This window comes from Anabrus simplex, chromosome 6, assembly GCF_040414725.1.
Source record: "Anabrus simplex isolate iqAnaSimp1 chromosome 6, ASM4041472v1, whole genome shotgun sequence".
Classification (NCBI taxonomy): domain Eukaryota; kingdom Metazoa; phylum Arthropoda; class Insecta; order Orthoptera; family Tettigoniidae; genus Anabrus; species Anabrus simplex.
In genome coordinates, this window is record NC_090270.1 from 114,498,759 (window position 1) to 114,517,971 (window position 19,213).

At 38.0% G+C, this 19,213-nt stretch overlaps 1 protein-coding gene across 4 annotated transcripts in view; it reads left to right on the forward strand.

Annotated features, from left to right (window-relative positions):
* PGAP1 (GPI inositol-deacylase) overlaps positions 1–19,213 on the forward strand; it is a 202,261-nt gene that overhangs the window by 14,377 nt on the left and 168,671 nt on the right. For all 4 annotated transcript variants that reach the window (XR_011018454.1, XM_068228327.1, XM_068228328.1 and 1 more), the window contains exons 3-4: positions 3,584–3,807; positions 17,940–18,212. Coding sequence is in view for 3 of the 4 variants with exons in the window: in XM_068228327.1 (XP_068084428.1) it covers positions 3,584–3,807; positions 17,940–18,212 (497 nt within the window). In the remaining variant the exon portion in view is untranslated. The remainder of the gene's footprint in view (positions 1–3,583; positions 3,808–17,939; positions 18,213–19,213) is intronic.

Consider the following 19,213-nt stretch of genomic DNA (forward strand, 5'->3'; position numbering starts at 1 on the left):
CCAGAGGGCTGAATAATTTCTCCCAAATATTAAAATTGGTTTACTTGAACAATTTTGCTGAATTTAGTTATCATAGGTTGTCCATCTAAGTATCGTGAGGCTCCTTCCATGTACTGAGTTTTCTCATACGAAATTTGAAGTCCCGTTTTGATGGCAATTTCATGTAGTTTTTCAGTGGAATGAATTGCTTCACGCCTATTATTGGAAAGGATTGCTATGTCATCAGCAAAGGCCAGACATTGCACGTGAATTCTGTCTTTACGTAGTCTTCCAAGGGTTATTCCTTTAATTTCCTTTTCCCAGGTCCTGATTACTTTCTCAAGTACCAAGTTAAACAGTAATGGTGTTAAACCATCCCCTTGACGGACCCCGGTGTTAACAGGAAAAGGCTCAGATATTTCGCCTAGGAATTTAACTTTTGAAGTAGTGCCAGTTAATGTTTGTTTGATTAATTCTCTTGTTTTTTTTATCCATTTGAAATTATTCTAGAGTATTGAAAAGTGTTTGACAGTCTATAAAGTCATATATTTTTCTGAAATCTTCAAAAGTAATGACTGTTTTTCTGGTTTTGCGCATTTGGAGAATAGTTTTGAGATTAAGGATTTGTTGTGTACAAGATCTTCCTTTTTGAAACCTGCCTGGTATTCACCAATTAGATGGTCTGTTTGTTTCTCAAGTCTAGTGAGCAGGGCTTTGGAAAATTTTTTGTAAGCAACTGGTATCAAACTAATTCCTCTATAATTATTGATGTTCATTTTATCCCCTTTCTTGTGTAGTAGATGGATTAGCGCACATTTCCAATCTTCTGGGATTTTTTCAGTGATCCAGATGTTCTCAAGAATCGAGTGGATTTTCCGGGCTATGCTGTCACCTCCTTCTTCAGCATTTCGGCAATTATACCATCTTTCCCCGGGGCTTTGTTATTTTTGAGTCCATGGATTATTTCTTTGACTTCTTCCAGTGTTGGGGGTTCTGAATCTTGATTAGATAAGGGTTTTTCAAAGGTGAGTTATTCTTTAGGGGATTCACAGTTTAAAAGATCCTGGTAATAAACTGCTAGAAATTTGCAGTTCTCTTGATTATTCGTTTCCAATGTCCCATCTGGGTGTTTGAAGCAAAGACCAGGTGACTGATAATTTTGATAATTCTTCTCTGAAAGTTTTATAGAAGTTTTGTGTATTGTTTTTTGTAAAATCTCTTTCAGTTTCTGCCAATCTGTAGTGTTCGTATTTGCGGTTTTCAGACCTGATAATTTTTTATGTTTGTTTCTGTATTTTGGTGAATTCCTGCCAGGTTTGTTCAGTTTTATGAGAATTCCAATACTGCCAGGCTTTAGTTCTAAAGTTTATGGCCTTGTCACAGGTTTCATTCCACCACCTATGTTTGCGTTTCCTGGGTGGTGTGCCAACATTTCGAGAAGCCTTCAAAAGTTTATTTATTAAGATCTTGTGAGGTTTTAAATTGACGTGTTTTTTGAATGAGTCCCATTCTGATGGGACCGGCAGTGAAGGGGCATTTAGGTGAGCATTAATAATTTTGAATTCTTTCTATTATGTAAGAATTTGATATTTTTTATCCAAATTTTATTAGTGTTTTTTCTTGTGTTGTTTGATGGTATATAGTAAAAGGTTTCTTTAGTACTAATTTTAAGAGTTTAGGGTCTAATTTATGATGCAGGCGTTGTTTTAAAAAATGAATGTCTTTGCTGATTTGGGGTATTTTGATCTCTGACCTTGTAGATATTTTGGAAAATTTGGCAAATTTTTACATCTGTATTACAATAAAACAATACAGTATTGAGAGGAGCTTCCCTTGATAAGATAATTACAATTATCACCTCACAATATCAAATACAAATTAATTAGCCTATAAGGAGAGATATTAACTTATTTTAACTTAGTTTATAAGGAAATACTGTAATTCCTGTTCTCATTGTATTAAAATATTCAAATGTCTTATGTAACATGGGGAGTGTAACTTTTAGTCACAAGATGTATGTCTATTTCAAGTGTTCTATGAGTTCTTAAGTAGTAATTACATCTATCAACCCTGTGTAAGTTTTATTTATAAGATACATTGACATGTTCATTTCAGATTTCATATCTCCTGTTACTTCTCACAAAGTAATTTTGACTTTCAAAGACAGGCTTACATACTAGGAGCAGGGGCGGTTTCTCCATAAGGTTGCAGGTTTGCGCTACCCCCATTAAAATTTTATGTTTATTTTAGGTAAACTTTTATCATTTGGATTACTCAACTACTGTATTTTTATTCAGCAAGACAAACCTTTCAAGAGCTTGAAAGAGCAAATATTGACTACAGGGTATTTAACAAGCCGCTACTCTTAGATGTTCACTGCAGGAGTCGAAAAGTTTGCAGCGAGAAGTCAACCTGAGGTAGGATGAAACTTAGGCTGCTCGAGGGGTGCGCGGGGCTGCTAGAAGTGTGCTTTTAGGCTGCTAGAGGGGTGTGCGGGGAGAGGAAAAGATAGGCGTGGCTTCTTATACATTGCTTAAATGGAGGTTTATCAACCTGGCTCCTTCTACCACGGCCGACTGGATCCCTCGCTGCGCTAAGGAGCTACCTAGAGCGACGCATCAAATCGGCCGTGCTCCTACGTAACCAACTACTAGTGAAGTCGCTAGAGACCGTTGCTGCTCAATGTGAGATTCTGTTATAGAAGAGGAGTGTCATCTAGCGACACCAGATGGAAGTTCATCTGCTGGATCACGGCCGGTTGGATCCCTTGCTGCGCTCGGTAAGGAGTTAGTTGGAGCTATTCGTCCTGGCTAGAGCGACGCATCAAGTCGGCCGTGGCTGGATATATAACTAATTTCTCTAAATTTGATAATAAAAACCGCCATTTCTTTCAATATAGTCGTGAGCTTTGTTATGTGCGTACAAGCTAAGTAGCTTATTGATTTCATTGTGTAAACATTCGTGTCAGCATGTGTGTTTTTATTATTGTGCGTTTTTATCAGTTAGTGGTATTTTGCCAGATTATGAATTCGGTGCAGTCTTTAATGTCTGGGCCGTTTCCGCAACGGACTGCTGAGGAACAATCCGAGGTGAAACGAATGGGAAGGCCCACGCGACGTTTAATTTCGAAACCAGATACGTTACAAAAGGATATTTTTTTCAATACCGGAATTAGGCTACCTCAAAGTGTTTCATTTCAGTATGGTAAAAGAGTTTTTCAATGAAAAAATGTTAATGCGTTATAGTAATATTCCTGAAAATAGAAATATAAAATGTTTGTTTTATTTTTAATAATAAAAAGGTATTGTTGATGTATCTAGATTTGAAAATTAGCCTGTAATCATATTAAATCATTGGTAAAAACTGTGCACCACTGAATTTTTAAACCACCAGCCGCCACTGACTAGGAGCCCAATACATCTACTGTTCTGCTTTCATTGGATCTACCTTTATATAATAATGTGATTGTGAGAGGGCAGTGTCCATTCCTTGTTAATGAGTGGCATGAAGAAGAAAATTTGTTTTATTACTCTTTTGGTATTCCTTGTACTCAATGTTGATTAAATAATGAACAATTCCATTTTCTGTTTGTGTGTTTAAATAGTGAGGTCATTGGCATCAGTGAGCCTGAGGAAGACACTGAATTCTCACCTTCGATACCACTTCGATTATTTCAGCGTAGACTTAAATGATGAATATTCAGGACTTTTTGGTGGGATATTGAAGGAACAGACTGAATTTGTCCAACATTGCATTAAAAGAATTTTACAGCTGTACAGTGCTGGAGCTTACAGTCCAAATTCAGTCATTCTTATTGGTCATTCAATGGTAAGTTTGGGAAAACCTTTATTTAAATCTTATGACTTACGAGTAAAGTTGGGCAGTTAGGAGTATATGTTGCTTAGAAAAGGAACACAAACATCCAGACAGTCTGTCAGAGGTGGTGTGTTGCTGCTCACACTGTGCTGTTCTGTAGTTAACACGTGTAATGTAGAGTACTGCTCTTCAATGTGGGCAAAGTCTACATGTTAAGGAGATTGACCTATAGTCGTGAAGCAAACCATCCGTTTTGTCATAAGATGCCTTAACAACCTGCTAAGAGAGTACAGAATAATATCATCAAGAACAGGACATCACTGTAGGATTCAGATACCTAACAATCAAGATCAGCACCAGTTCAGACAGCACAGCTACTCACTATCAGAACCTCTAATGGAACAACAGAATGGGAATCTGCATGGAACAGAACTTTAGTTGCCCTCAACAGTACCATGGAAGATGTGGCTCATTGCTTTATAAGTGGGGTACTTGAACTTCCCCCAACTGTGACTGTGATGCAGAGAATCCAACCATCCACCATATTGTAACTGAATGTCCAAGGAGAGAGTACCCTGGTTAACTGGAGGACTTTGTGGTGACATCTGCACTGGCCATACAGCAGGTAGACAAACTAGAAATCCATAGGGCTAAGTATTGTTTTAATGGTTTTCTCAAGTTCTTGTGTACTGTATGTATGTATATGTAAAAAGTGTATCATGTTTTTGTGCACAGTGCCATAAGCATAATGATGGTAATGACTTTGTCACTGAGATGTGAAGGAAGTTTCATTCGTAATCTCTGGTCACCTCTAAGACATGAGTATTGTTCTCACTGAAGAATTTTTTCACCTTCTTTAAAGTATGGCAAGGAGCCAAATCTTACTGAAAAATTCTGTCACCATCTGGAAACCTCTTCTGCAGCTCACCAACAACTCTCCTTTATAGTATTTGTATTTACTGGTCAGATTTCATCATCCCATTGACCGGTACTGAGTCCCATTCCTTCATACATGAAACACCCCAAAACATCAACTTCACAGGGTGTCTGTTGCAAATGTGCTAAAATTGTTAGCTCAGTCTTTGCTCAATACACACATTGAACCCTTTCTCGCACTTCAAAGTGACTCTCGTCAGAGAAAAGAACTTTCTTCCAGTGTTCATTTGTTGAATCCCGATGACTACATGCCCATAAGATATGTTTCCTGCATATTTCTCCTGTTAGGAGGTGTTTTTTTACAGGTTCCAGTTGCCAGAAGCTTCAGAAGTCTAAGACGAACTTTAGAAATGTGCAGATTCACTCCCCTTTGTGAGTCCAGTCCACAGCAGTGAGCCTGGGGTTTGATTTGCTTCTTCTGAGGAGAAAATTTTCATCAGTTGGCACTTTTTTCTTTTTCTTGCGACAGTTGCTCCTTTTCTTCGGTGAAATCAAGCCAGCCTGTTTGTGTCGCTGAATAATGAAACCAAATTTAGTAGCTAACTCTCATTGTGTAATGGAAGTATTCTGAGATAATGCTACACTCGCACTACAGGTCCCAGGAGTCATATCCATTGAAGACACAGGTATTACGAATTGCACAAGGAAACCTCAGAAGTGACACACATCAAAATAAATACATCTTTAACCTGGAATAATCATCACACAGATTAATTACCAATGGATAACAGTGCAAAGAATGCATTGAGAGTGCAGAATCTAAGAATAAGCAATGTCTAGCATACTGTTCCCAACTGTTGGTAAAATTATGAAGAAAAGGCCTTGTTCTGATTAATTCTCACAGTACTGTATAGAGCATCTCATTTAAGTATTCCATTTCATTATTTAATGAAAGATTTTGAAATTATTTGATGTAGTATTTGTTTATGCAGAAAAATAAGGTATTTTAAATTTTAAATATAGTTTATTCATATTAATGCATATAACAGTAAAAGTTAAATGGTTCATTAACACGTCATTATTTTTAGACTATATATTTTTATTTGAATGTTATGGGGTATAATATTTCTCTTTTTTGTATTAGTATTCTTCACTTGGTTTTAAAGAAAAATGTTGCACGTCATTGAATATATAACAAAATGAGCTCACCCAGACAAAAACAATTAGTCGCCCCTGGAGAAATCATTACAAACATCATTTAAAACCGTCTAACTCCACCTTTGGACTTGATAACCACCTGGATTCGGTTAGGAAGTGAGTCCACAAGCTTGTGCAGGTACGTCGCATCCAGATTAAGCCACTCACTGAGGATTTGATTGCGCAATTCCACCCAATTGCAGGGATGCTGATGTCAGCGTTTTACCCGCTGTTCCAACATATCGCACCGATTTTCAGTGGTGTTCAAGTCAGGTGATTTTGCAGTCCAATCAACATGTAATAGGGTGGGGGAGTGTTCATAAAACGAGTCACATGTGTCAAGCCCGATGAACTTTGCTGTTGTCATCTTGAAAAGTCAGGGTATCAATAGCATACTCATCATGCAGATGTTAACTGAAAGGAAACACCTGATCATCCAGAATGCTTAAATAAACATGCTGGTTCACGTTAGTGGTCACCTCAGAGAGCAGGCCCAATCCACAGTGCGAAAAACACCCCCAAAACATCACAGACCCACCTCCGGCTTGAACCTGACCTTGCACACATCTAGGATGAAATGCTTCATTTGGCCTTTGGTGCACTCGATGACGTGCATCATTGGAATACGGGCAGAAAAGTGATTCGTCAGACCACATTACATTCTGCCAGTCAGCTACTGTCCATGTTCGATGATTTGTAGTCCATTGAAGACATGCAGCTTTATGTGCCTGTGTGAGCAATGGCCACTTAAGAGGTGACCAATTCCAGATATTCATTGCATGCACTTCCTGTCGCAATGTTCTCTCGCTAAAAGGTTGGGATGGACCTTCATTCACTGACTGCAGCAATTCTTGTTGGATTTGGAAGCGATTTTGATTCACAAGCCGTGAAACTCATCTCTACTCAGGCAGAGGCAGTGCGTGTGCGGCTGAGCACGGACTCGTTCGCTGCACCATCTGTATGAGCTTAACGATCCATCTGTGTGTGTGCACTAAGGTGACTAGTTTTTTGTCCGGTGAGCTTATATGGTGTAGGAAGGACCAAAAGTCATGATTGGAGACTTATGTATTGTTTTGTTTGCTGTGGGTTTTTTTTTTTTTATTTTTACTGTGTTCTTTTTGCTTGCAAGATGGACCTGAAGAGGAGTGGTAGGAGGAGGAGGAAGGCAATTTCTCTACCCCTCACATAATTCGTCTGTCTTCTAAGAAAGATCAGTTGATTGAAATGCTGTAGTTAAAAGGCATGTTGTGTCTGTGAGGGTTTCTTATGAGCTAATTTTCGTGCCATATATTTCCAAGGTGATTGTTGTGAAGGTGGATGATGGCCATCATCTAATTATAACCGCCAGACTATCAACTTTACTTTTATGCAATCTTACTACTTGTTGTATAACAATCTGTTGTTTTATCCATTGTACTTATTTTAGCAGCCTTCTAATGTTAATTTTGTTAATACTTCCACTATTGTATCTCATCACATTGTATTTTCAAACCATCATTGTTATTTTTAATGTTATTTCACTTCAAATCTCTTCAAGATTTTAAAATTCATTTCATTACTACATGTTATTTAGACGCTTATTTTTAATTTAAGGTTAAGACTATGGCTGATGATGCCTTCAGGGAAGGCGAAACATGTACCACTATTAGCTAACAAATTTATGTAAATCATCCAAGACGATTTTGTATTGATTAGGTGGTCTAATAAATAACTTAATGTTATTATTTCAATCAAATATCATCAATACGGACCAAAAATGATATTTATTACATGTAATTCACCAAAGATGCGAGTGGACAGTAACTTACTGCGTTTCCCACATTAGCAGCTCAGAAAGATTATGGCGAGACATAACTATGTTTTAAAACTCAGCTCCCAGTAGTAGTAGTAGTAGTAGTAGTAGTAGTAGTAGTAGTAGTAGTAGTAGTAGTAGTAGTAGTAGTAGTAGTAGTAGTAGTAGTAGTAGTAGTAGTAGTAGTAGTAGTAGTAGTAGTAGTAGTAGTAGTAGTAGTAGTAGTAGTAGTAGTAGTAGTAGTAGTAGTAGTAGTAGTAGTAGTAGTAGTAGTAGTAGTAGTAGTAGTAGTAGTAGTAGTAGTAGTAGTAGTAGTAGTAGTAGTAGTAGTAGTAGTAGTAGTAGTAGTAGTAGTAGTAGTAGTAGTAGTAGTAGTAGTAGTAGTAGTAGTAGTAGTCCTTTCTCTCTTTGAAAAGCATAGGGCTTTGACGAAAGCTTGGCACAGAAAGTTTACCATGATGCGCTACATAACTGACATGGTTTATCACGCATATTTTAAATTAATTATATTGGTCCACCTGCTGACCATGATTGTTAAGGTGTCAAGTCTATATGGTCCGACACTGTGTTTAGCCAGTTTGAGCCCCATTGATCAAAAAAAAAAAATCACCGTCAGAGTGTTGGCCGGCAGGTTAGAAGAGGTGGTTGTATACAATTTCTAATCAGTAGATTGTGTACCAAAAGCCTGAATTCACTTCCAAACCTTTCCATGGTGTTCATATGAAGTGAAGGCGTATGACATTGTTGATAGTGATTCATTCATTGGATGGGGACATTAAGCCCCCTTGGTGCTGTTACACACACCAGGTTTCACCCTCTCCCATGCTGCTGTCATATATCTCATTCATTCATCTCACTACTAGGAAGGGCATCCGATCGTAAAAGTTTGCTATGGAGATTCATCTCACTGTATACCCCACACTGTAGAGAAATGGAACATGGGTTGGACACAGATTTGTAATTATATTGATTCTTTTAGGTATTCCGATTTGTTGGAACTTATATCTAAATTATTTTCCTATTCACCAAATCAAAAGCTTTAACAAATCCCCCTGTAAGCCTCTAAGTTGTCTGCTGGCAGAAATTTTGCTGGGAATAAGTATTTATTATTATTTATCGTATGGCATATATATACAGAAATAGGAAAGCAAGTACATTATATTTTTATGTCCAAAGTTGTTATCTATTCTAGAGCCTCTGTATTGGCCTCTAGAAAATCAAATGGATCTCCAGGGTAGGCTCTTCTGCTACACTCCTTTACAATGTGTTTGATGGTTTGAAAAGGAGCACCACAGTCACACTTGGGGGATTGTACCTTTTGCCATTTATACAGGGACGCAGCACACACTCCATGACCACATCGAATCCTATTAAGGATGGTCCAAGTTCTTCTTTGGAGATCAGACCTCAAATTAGGTGGGAAGAAAGGCCAGAGATGTTCACCTGTTTTTGAGATCCATTCTTCCTTCCATTGGGCATAGGGGTTGAAATTATCTTCTGTGAGCTTCTGAGCAAACTTAACTGGCGGATGTCTAGATTTCAATCGGTTTCCCTGAAGGGGAATATTGGAGTGGATGGGCAAGTCAGTGTTCTCATTTATCTTGGAGTATTCTCTCAACAGTGCCTGTGCTGGATGGAATGAAGGAGGAATGACGTTGCTCAAGACAGGAAGCCAGTGGGTTGGAGTTGATCTTATTGCACCCTGAAATAATCCTCATTGTGTTGTTGAGTTGAGTGTCTACAAGTTTCACATGGCAGCTGTTGATCCACACAGGAGCACAATATTCTGCTGCAGAGAAAACTAAACCAAGGGCAGAACATCTCAAGAAGCACCCCAGGTTGTACCACATAACTTCTGCAGAATGTTGTTACGACTCCTAATCTTTGCTGTTGTATTTACTAGATGTTGCCTGAAGGAGAGTGTTCGATCTAATGTTATACCTGTGTACTTTGGGTAGTTATTGTGTCTGAGGACCTTACTGTTAGAAGACACTTGGAGAGTGCAGTTTGCCATTTTGTTGTTTAGATGAAAGCAGGACACCTCAGTTTTGCTGGTGTTTGGTTAGAGTCTCCATTTCCGGAAATAGTCACTAAGAATGGAAAGGTCATCAGTTAAAATGTTCTCCATTTCTTTCAGATTACTGTGACTTGTAGCTAAAGCTATATCCTCAGCATAGCAAAGTTTGCTAGATTTCATTGGTGGCAAATCTGATGCATACAGATTGAACAGGAGAGGAGCCAAGACTGATCCATGAGGGAGACCATTATTTAATCTTCTCAGCTTGCTAGTCCTGTTCCCTAGAACAACCTGAAAGAGTCTATTATTAAGCATGTTTCCAATCAATTGTACCATGGTTTTTCATGGTAATACCTGAAGAAGTTTATACAGCAGCCCTCATCTCCAAATCATGTCATAAGCACCAGAAAGATTTAAAAAAAAAACAGCAGAGGTTTCCAACTGTATCTGAAAGCCTGCTTGAATGCATGTTGTCAGTGCAAGGACTTCATCACAACAGCCACAATTCTGCCTAAAACCAGCTTGGTCAGTAGGAATATATTGATTAATTACAATGCTAATTCTGTTGTATAGTAGTCTTTCAAGGGGTTTATAGCAACAACTGAGGGGAGCGTTTGGTCTGTAGCTTTGTGGTATATCTTTTGGTTTGCCAGGTTTCAATATGGCAAGGATTTTAGTCTTCTTAAACTCCTTAGGATGAATACCTGTCTGGAGTATGTGGGTAAAGAAGCACGTCAACCACACCTTCTCGCATTCCGTTACATCATCATCATCACCATCATCATCATCCTAAACTATCTCCAGTTTCCCGGATGTGGTATATAAGCCTACTCCATCTCATCCTGTCCTTGTACCATGTTACAATAAATTCAGGACGTATTCCATCAAAACCTGGTGCTCGTCGCCATAAGACCTATCTGTGTCGGTGCGACGTAAAGCCCCTAGCAAAAAAAAAAAAAAACCTGGTGCCTTACCAACTTTCATGTCCTTCAATGCTGTATCAACCTCATCAATCGTGAAGGCTTCAGAGTACTCGGAAGAGGTTGGAGAGGTCCGTTTAAGCATCCTTAGGTTCTTTTTCACCGTTTTTGTATGTTTTTTATCTTTAGTAACCCTTGAAGTTAAAACAATAGGGGAGGCTATTTTGTTTGGTGAGATAGTTGACTTCTCTCTAACTCCTTTTGAGCTTCCTCCAAGTTTTCTCAGTAGGCTCCAGGCTTCTCTACTGAAATGAGAGAAATCCAAGTTAATAACTGTTTCTGTCCATTTGTCTACGATTTTCATCCAGACTCCGTACTAGCTCCTCACCAGTCGTATGGGCACCTGTTTCAAGAAAATCTTTGTATAAGACATCGCTCTGCTCACTCCATCCAGGAACGAATTCTTTCCTGTAGCCTCTTGGGATGTGCTTTTTGGCTACAGATTTCACAAGCCCTACAAATCTCTGATAATTATTGCTGGTTGCAGGAATCTATCTGATGCATTTGTCCATCTCTTCAGAGAAATTCGTCCAGTTTGCCTTTTTAAAGTTCCAGCGTGGGCATGGGAAAGATGTAATTAAGGGAACAGAGATGCCCATCTCAAGGAAGATTGGTCTGTGTTGACTATTTGGGAAGTCCCCCAAAACTTCTCTCATCATGGGTAGAGGGTTACCTACAGAGTCACATGTGACTGGGTTGGAGTCTCGCTTCCAAGCAGCAGATCTAAACGTGCCTTTGTCTTTTGCTTCAAATATAAGATGTGCATTTTGGTCTTCTGACCATTCTTCTAAAGCTATGCCACAATCATCGTTTCTTGTATATCTCCAAGTTTCATGATGGCTCTTGAAGTCGCCAGCATAGATAGTTGGATGACTTGCATCTGGAAGAGCTGGGGTTGGCCAGCAGATGGCTGGATGTTAGTAGATATTTACGATGGTTACTTCTTGCAGTTTTATTGTTACAGTATGAATATTGTTAATTGTACTAGATGAGATGAATTCAACCTGCTCCAAGTTGTTATGGGCATATGTAGCAATACTATGTACATTGTCAAAGGTAGCACCAATAATACTATAACCATAAATCTTCCCTATCTTGCTTAGCTCACCTTCTGTAGCAGCATATGTTTTTTGAATAAATACCAGATCACTTGTCATTATGTAGCAATTTTGACAAAACGTCACACTTACATCTACTGATACCTTCAATATTCAGTTGGCAAATTTTAATACTGTGTCCAAGCTTTCGAGTCAGTTGGCTCTTAAAAGAACCGTTGAGTGGATTAATTCATACAGTTTGCATATTTGCTGGCAGATCTTTAGAAGATAGGTCCAGCAGCCAATGTTGTTGCTTCCTTAGCACCACTCAGGGCTCACGTGTAGGGCTTTTTAAGGTTTAACCTACGGACATGAAGCAACAGTATACCCCCTGGTAATAAGTAATAGAATATTACTCTACCAATTGTCACAAATAGACAAATCACCTTTCTTAGATATTGTGACAGATGTACGTACCTTTGCTCCAGCACTAGATCTTGAGGTGGTGCTCCTTTTTGAGATCATAAAGAGCAACTTAAATAAACCATGAAGGTGATAAATACAAACCCTTAAACCTAGGATATTCTTGCTGAAGATCACTTACTTTGGTACCAGACTATCTCTGCCATTGTTGAAATGTTTAAACAACAACATGGTATACATGACGAGATCAAATGACAGTCAGAAACATGCACCAAACCCAACCATGCTATACCCTATATAACATGTAATTTGTGTGGGTGGAAGTTCTATGAAGAAAATGGCCTGTTAAGTTTGTATATAAAATGTACTGTGTATGCAGTAAATTGAGGGAAAAATTGTATACTCGGACATGAGTAACAGCCAATGAAAAGATTTTCTTTTTCATTTATGCCTCTTATGACGATGGTGATTACTTTTTTCTGGATTTCCAGCACTCCTTCATCTTGGTGAAGAATGCAGTTCATTGATCTTTGGTATAAGTAACCATGAAGCTGTCTTAGTCATTGTTAAAAATAAGTGTGATAGGAATGTCATAAAAGTAGAACTATTAGGCAGAATCACATGGTTGATAAGACAGGCATGGGGAAATTTTTAAGAATTAATTATGACCAGTGAAATGGCGTATGGCTTTTAGTGCAAGGAGTTCCAAGGACAATTTCGGCTTGCCGGGCACAGGTCTTTTGAATTGACATCCGAAGGCAACCTGCGCATAGTGATGAGGATGAAATTATGATGTAGATGACACATACACCCAGCCCCCGTGCCAGCGGAATTAACCAATTATGGTTCAAATTCCCATCTCTGCCAGGAATCAAACCCAGGTCCCCTGTGACCAAAGGCCAGCAAGCTAACCATTTAGCCTTCTCTATCTCTGCCAGTGTTGAAATGTTTAAACTACAACATGGTATACATGACGAGATCAAATGACAGTCAGAAACATGCACCAAACCCAACCATGCTATACCCTATATAACATGTAATTTGTGTCGGTGCAAGTTCTATGAAAAAAATGGCATTATGACATTATGGTAAATAAAAATGTAAACAACCTATGGGATAGGTTTAAAGTAATTGTTGAGGAGTGTGAAAACAGGTATGTACCTTTAAAAGTGGTAAGAAATGGTAAGGACCCATTATATTATAACAGGGAAATAAAGAGATTAAGAAGTAGGTGCAAATTAGAAAGAAATTGAGTTAGGAATGGCTGCAGGAGTAAGGAGAAACTGAGGGCACTTACTAGGAAATAGCGAAAAGTCAGTTGAAGATAACAAGATGGCAAACATAATTGGCAGCCATATGAATTTTAGGGAGCAATGGAAGGATAGGTAGGCTATAGATACTTTAGAGCAGAAACACTTTTCAGGATAGGCATTCCAGGGATCATCAATGAACAAGGGCAGTGTACATGCGAGGACTTACAGCAGAAGGCAGAAATATTCAGTCAGTAGTATGTACATAGGGTGTCTCTTAAAAGGGCACACAATATTTCTTTTCATTTATTGAAATGCATACTCCGTTATTGTGTTTATTAGTCTATTAATTTCGTCGCCATAAGCCCTATCTGTGTTGGCGCGACGTAAAGCCCCTAGCAAAAAAAAAAAATTAGTCTATTAATTACCCAAGTACAGAATTTCAACTTCCTACATTAATTTTAACCCGTGCCGATGGGGCCTAAAAGTTTTAGAAAATAGCTGCTTAAAGGGTCTCTTAAATGTAGTTGTAGATGATCACTCAAAACAATTATTTTAGAGAAATATAAATGAAAACAGAAATTTATGTAATGCTCTTCTTGTCAGTAACAAAAAAGATACAATTTTTATAGTTATTCATTTGGATATTTCCTCTTCAAAGTCTCTTTTTTTTACAGTCTGGGTAAATTTTTCTATGTTCTTGCACACAACGTAATAAGAACTGCTTCTGTTCTTCATCTGCGGTAATCAAACCATGAAAGTCTGTAATTAGGTTTTTTTTTTTCGCTAGGGGCTTTACGTCGCACCGACACAGATAGGTCTTATGACGACGATGGGATAGGAAAGGCCTAGGAGTTGGAAGGAAGCGGCCGTGGCCTTAATTAAGGTACAGCCCCAGCATTTGCCTGGTGTGAAAATGGGAAACCATGGAAAACCATCTTCAGGGCTGCCGATAGTGGGATTCGAACCTACTATCTCCCGGATGCAAGCTCACAGCCGCGCGCCTCTACGCGCACGGCTAACTCGCCCGGTGTCATTAGTTTAACAGCTCTTTCAACTGTGTCATTAACTGCTTTTAAGGTAGAAACCTTTTTAGGTTCCACAAACACCACGTTGTCTTTCCATGAAGATACAATTTCTTGAAGGAAACCACTCAAGTTTCAGTCGTGAAAATAAATCTTTATTCTTGACAGAAACAAAATCGCTCAAAGATTTCCCTGAAACAAGATAAAAAAAATACTTCTAGTGCCCATAAATGAAACAAATAAGTTCTAAATTAAATACCAGATTAAACACTACTAGTCTCAGGACCTGCTCACCTGATGAGCTAAACTGAGCACTGTCCCTGTATTGCAGGAGGCCATAGCCCTTAGGGGATTCATACGGCAAATTTATTTATTTATTTATTTTAGTCTACTACGTACCATATAGAAAGCCAGACATCTCTTATTTCGATGGAACATACAATATCTCTTTCCGGAATCACCAAAGCTTTTTTTTTGTAAGTTTTCTACAGTGTTTCCTTTAGTCTGCTCATCAACTTCATTATCAAAAATTGAAAGGATGGCTATTTCCTCTGACAAGTACCACAAGTGTTGACTGAACTTGTTTAAAGCCGCATTGGAAATCGACTTGTCAACTTTCTCGTAATCTTTTAAGGTCTTTAAAAAACAAAAATCTTGATTCGGCGCTTTTATCGCCAAACTACATCCAGGCCAGGGCTTCATATAAACTGCCACAATGAATAAACAAACATCTTGTAAAACTTGTTTGTCCTTAGCGCTCATTTTAAACAGGGACTTCAGTAAACACATTTTTAAGGAGTAAATACCTCTTGGCATCCATCGTGCTTGATGCATTGCACCAGATGGTCTGATTTTTATTTTGTTTTTAATGTTTCCACCCAGAAAAACAATAGCGAGCTCATAATCATCTTGTACAGTCGATTTTGCCAGCTTATTGTTAAAAAAGTCACCAATTCAACAATATTTACCTCACAGAGGTGTTGTTGGACAAAATCAGTGCACGATTCGATGGCACTAGGATTAATATTCTTCCAGTTGTCTCTGAACTTTTTGAACAGCAGAATATCAGGACTGCTAGTGATTTGTTGGATCTTTGATTCAAACACACTTTTGAGCACCAGTTCATAAATATGATGGCGGCAAGTAAAGAGTAACAACTCTCTTTCTAGTTTTTGCTCTAAAAGCACACAAGCTCCGTTCAAGCGTCCTGTATTAGATGCTGTTGTATCACAGCACATTATTTGTACCTTATCATCCAGGTTCCAGTCATGAAGGGTATTTGACACTGCTTTCGCTTGCTCTTTGCCGGAAGAGTTGTCTAACTTCGGCACAGCAAAAAGTTGTTCTTCCTCGTCATATGAAATAATAATTGATAGGCATTCTTCTTTTGAACTTCTTACATCCAGAGCAGGTAACAGTTTTCCATCCCAATGAACAGTAACTACTTTGGGCACGTTATTCTGATAATCAGATTTAATGGATCTCGCTCTATCTTTTCTCATTTGTGTTCGAATGCGTTGAATAGAAGATTTGTTGATCGGGTAATTGTCAGAACTAAGACCAAGTGCTTCTACTGCAGACTGAATTATATAAACAGAATCTCTGATGCTTAGTTGACATCTGTCTAAAGTTGCAACTAATTTAGATGTGTTGAAATCTTTTCTTCCTCTCTTGTCGCCATAGCTAAAGAACTTACAGATTGAGATGTGGATGGCAGAGATTCTTCCAGGCTTTCTTCAGAGCTTGTGGATTGTTGTTATACATCTTCATGTGTATCGAAAGTCTGTTAAATTGCAGATTCCAATGAACTCTCGGAAGGCATTTGCTTTAGTCTCTTTTTATCTTCTGCGAGTTTTCTCAGCCTGGCCCTTTCTTCAGTATCAGTCAACTTTTTGTCAACACCCACTAGGCACCCCGGCTCTCTTTGCTTTTGCAAAAATATTTTATCTTCTTCAATTTTTATTCTTTTAAGAGCAGCAGCATATGCGATATCAAATAAATTATCTAATTCAAGTTGAAAGTTCTCTTGCGGCGCCTATGAATATCCTGAATCTTCTTGCTGCTTTTTTGCAGTTCTTGCCAGACCTGATAAAGATCCACTAACTTCTTAACACAATTAGGCACAGCTCTGATAGGTATTCTAGCCTTTTCCCAGAATATATTGCACTCCCGAATGACAAGATATGCCCTTTCACTAACAGTCAACTTAACCTCACGTATGTTGAAAAATAGAACTGCGAGAACTTGACGATTAGATGGTAATTTTGCGCCTGTTATTTGGTGGTTTACTTCACCAACCAAGAAAATGCTTTTTTTATTGCTCCTTAGTTCCACTGACATCTTAGAAATATAAAACAATCTGTGATAGCTACCCGATAAGCAAAAACAATGAGAGCGTGCCACTCTTGTGACTTAACTTGTATGGACATGCTTGCGCGCAAGTCTGCATGGGTTGCACTGTTCCAAATAAGGAGAAAAATTGTTTTCGGGTGTTTTAGGCCCAAATGAATAAAACAATAACCTATGCATTGCAAAATTAAAACTTTGAAAAATAAGGGACACCCCAGAATGTAAAGGTAGTTGGATATAAGGACAATGTCCAAGATTAACAGTGGCAAGTGACTGAAATTTACCTATGATAAATACATTTACAAAGGGATACAAGAGTTGAAAGCTAGAAAGAGAGGTGGGATTGATAAGATTTCTGGGAATATATTGAAGGCTATGAGTTGGGATATAATGCCATATCTGAAATACTTATTTGATTACTCTTTAGATGAAGGAGCAATACAAAATGAATGGAAAGTTGCAATAGTAGTACCAGTATACAAGGGAAAGAGTGACAAACATAAAGCAGATAATTACAGGCCAGTCAGCTTGACATGTGTTTGTAAGCTCTGGGAAAGTATTCTTTCTGATTATACTTGACACGTTTGAAAAATTACTAACCAGTTTGATAGAAGGCAGTTCGGGTTTAGGAAAGGTATTCCAATGAAGCTCAATGTGTAGGATTCCAGTAAGGTATAGCAGATATTTTAGATTAAAGGGGTTAAATGGACTGTATCGCTATTGATCTATCCAAGGCTTTCGATAGGATAGATCATGGGAGATTACTGACTAAAATGAGGGCTATTGGACTATACAAAAGATTGGTTGAATGGGTGGCTAAATTTCTAGAAAATAGAACTCAGAGAATTAGAGTAGGTGAAGTGTTACTGATCCTGTAATGATTAAGAGGAGGGTTCCTTTATATTTTCTAATAAGTATATTTAATGGTATGAATATAGAAATGGAATCAGAGGGCAGTTGTCCATAGAGTATTATATTTCCAAGTGATGAGAAGATCAATAATTCTGTACATCATCATCGTTATCATCTTGCACTGACACAGAGGCACCAGCTAGGTCTGTGTGACACTACCACTGCTACAACTACTACTACTACTGTCCTGAACCCAACTTACTTTTATATTGATAGTGATTCATTGAAAAATGGAGAATTTCATAACTCATAAAATTGAAACTGCTTTTTGTTTTTTTGTTTCCAGGGTGGTATGGTGGCTAAGGGATTATTTTTAAATCCTGATTTTGATGCCAGTTTAGTTCAAGTTATTATTACTCTTGCTACACCACACAGAGCCCCTGTTATTGCCATTGATAGTCTCTTGACTAGATATCATACCAGTGTGAATGAGTACTGGATTTTGAAGAAGCCTGAAAGCCTAAGCCACATTACACTTATCTCTATTGGAGGGGGTCATCGAGATTTGATGGTGAGATCTGGTCTAACACAAGCAATTGAAGCTGATATCAATATTTTGGTAAGTTCTTGTTATACTTCTTGGACTACTGTGAAGTAATCTGTTGTGTACAGTTCTTGTAAATAGATGTATTTGTGGTAAGACAAGGATAGAATCGTGCCTTTATACATTAATCCTAGGACTGCCACATAGTAATAGCTAATAGCATAGCGATTAGAACAACAAGTGTGACAACTCAATATCAATCACATGTTTAAGACCAAAGCTTGGATGTTTTCTGCCATCTGCAGTCCTGTAGCCACTACCAGTCAAAACCTGGCCCATTTTTCATGGTACTTAATTTGGCAGTCTGGTTGTAATGATTACCCAGTTTATTATGTGCGCATTTCTTTAAGATTTACAAGAAATTATACAATAAAAGTATACTCAATACACTCCGTCTTAAGTAAACTTTTATAACTAATACATTAAAAGGTACATATTTTGACCCCACTGGGCCTTCTTCAGCCTTGAAAAAAATTACAAAGTTAAAAATTACAATTAATGTTACAAAATTGCAAAGATGTTAATCATCAGTTTACATCCATTAACAATTTATTGAGTCTACATAGAGCAAATGTAGGCAAGTTACTTAACATCTATGAAAGCATTTTCATACATTTAGATCAGAGGAATAATCCTACTTTCAATTTGAATGGAATTCTCCAGCTGATCAGTGTTATTTTTGAGGCATTAATATTCATTCTTGATAAGTATAAAAATGTTAAAACCCATCCTGTCATTCATAAATCTTCCGATAAAATTTCCCCTCCAATGATTTCCTCATGTCTCCTCCCTCCCATTCCTCCAGCTGACAGTTGACCTGCTTGGCAGTCAGTTTGTTCCTTTTGTAATGTACATTTTTTTACATTTTGCTTTCAGTTTTCAATAAGCTGCATGGAGTAAGCCTGATTTATTTCCTATTAATTTACTCTCCTGCATTCAATCAGCATAATCATCATCATAGAACTCCTCCAGCATGCTGGATAGGGTGGTGTTGAACGAGCCTTCGCCATCGTTGT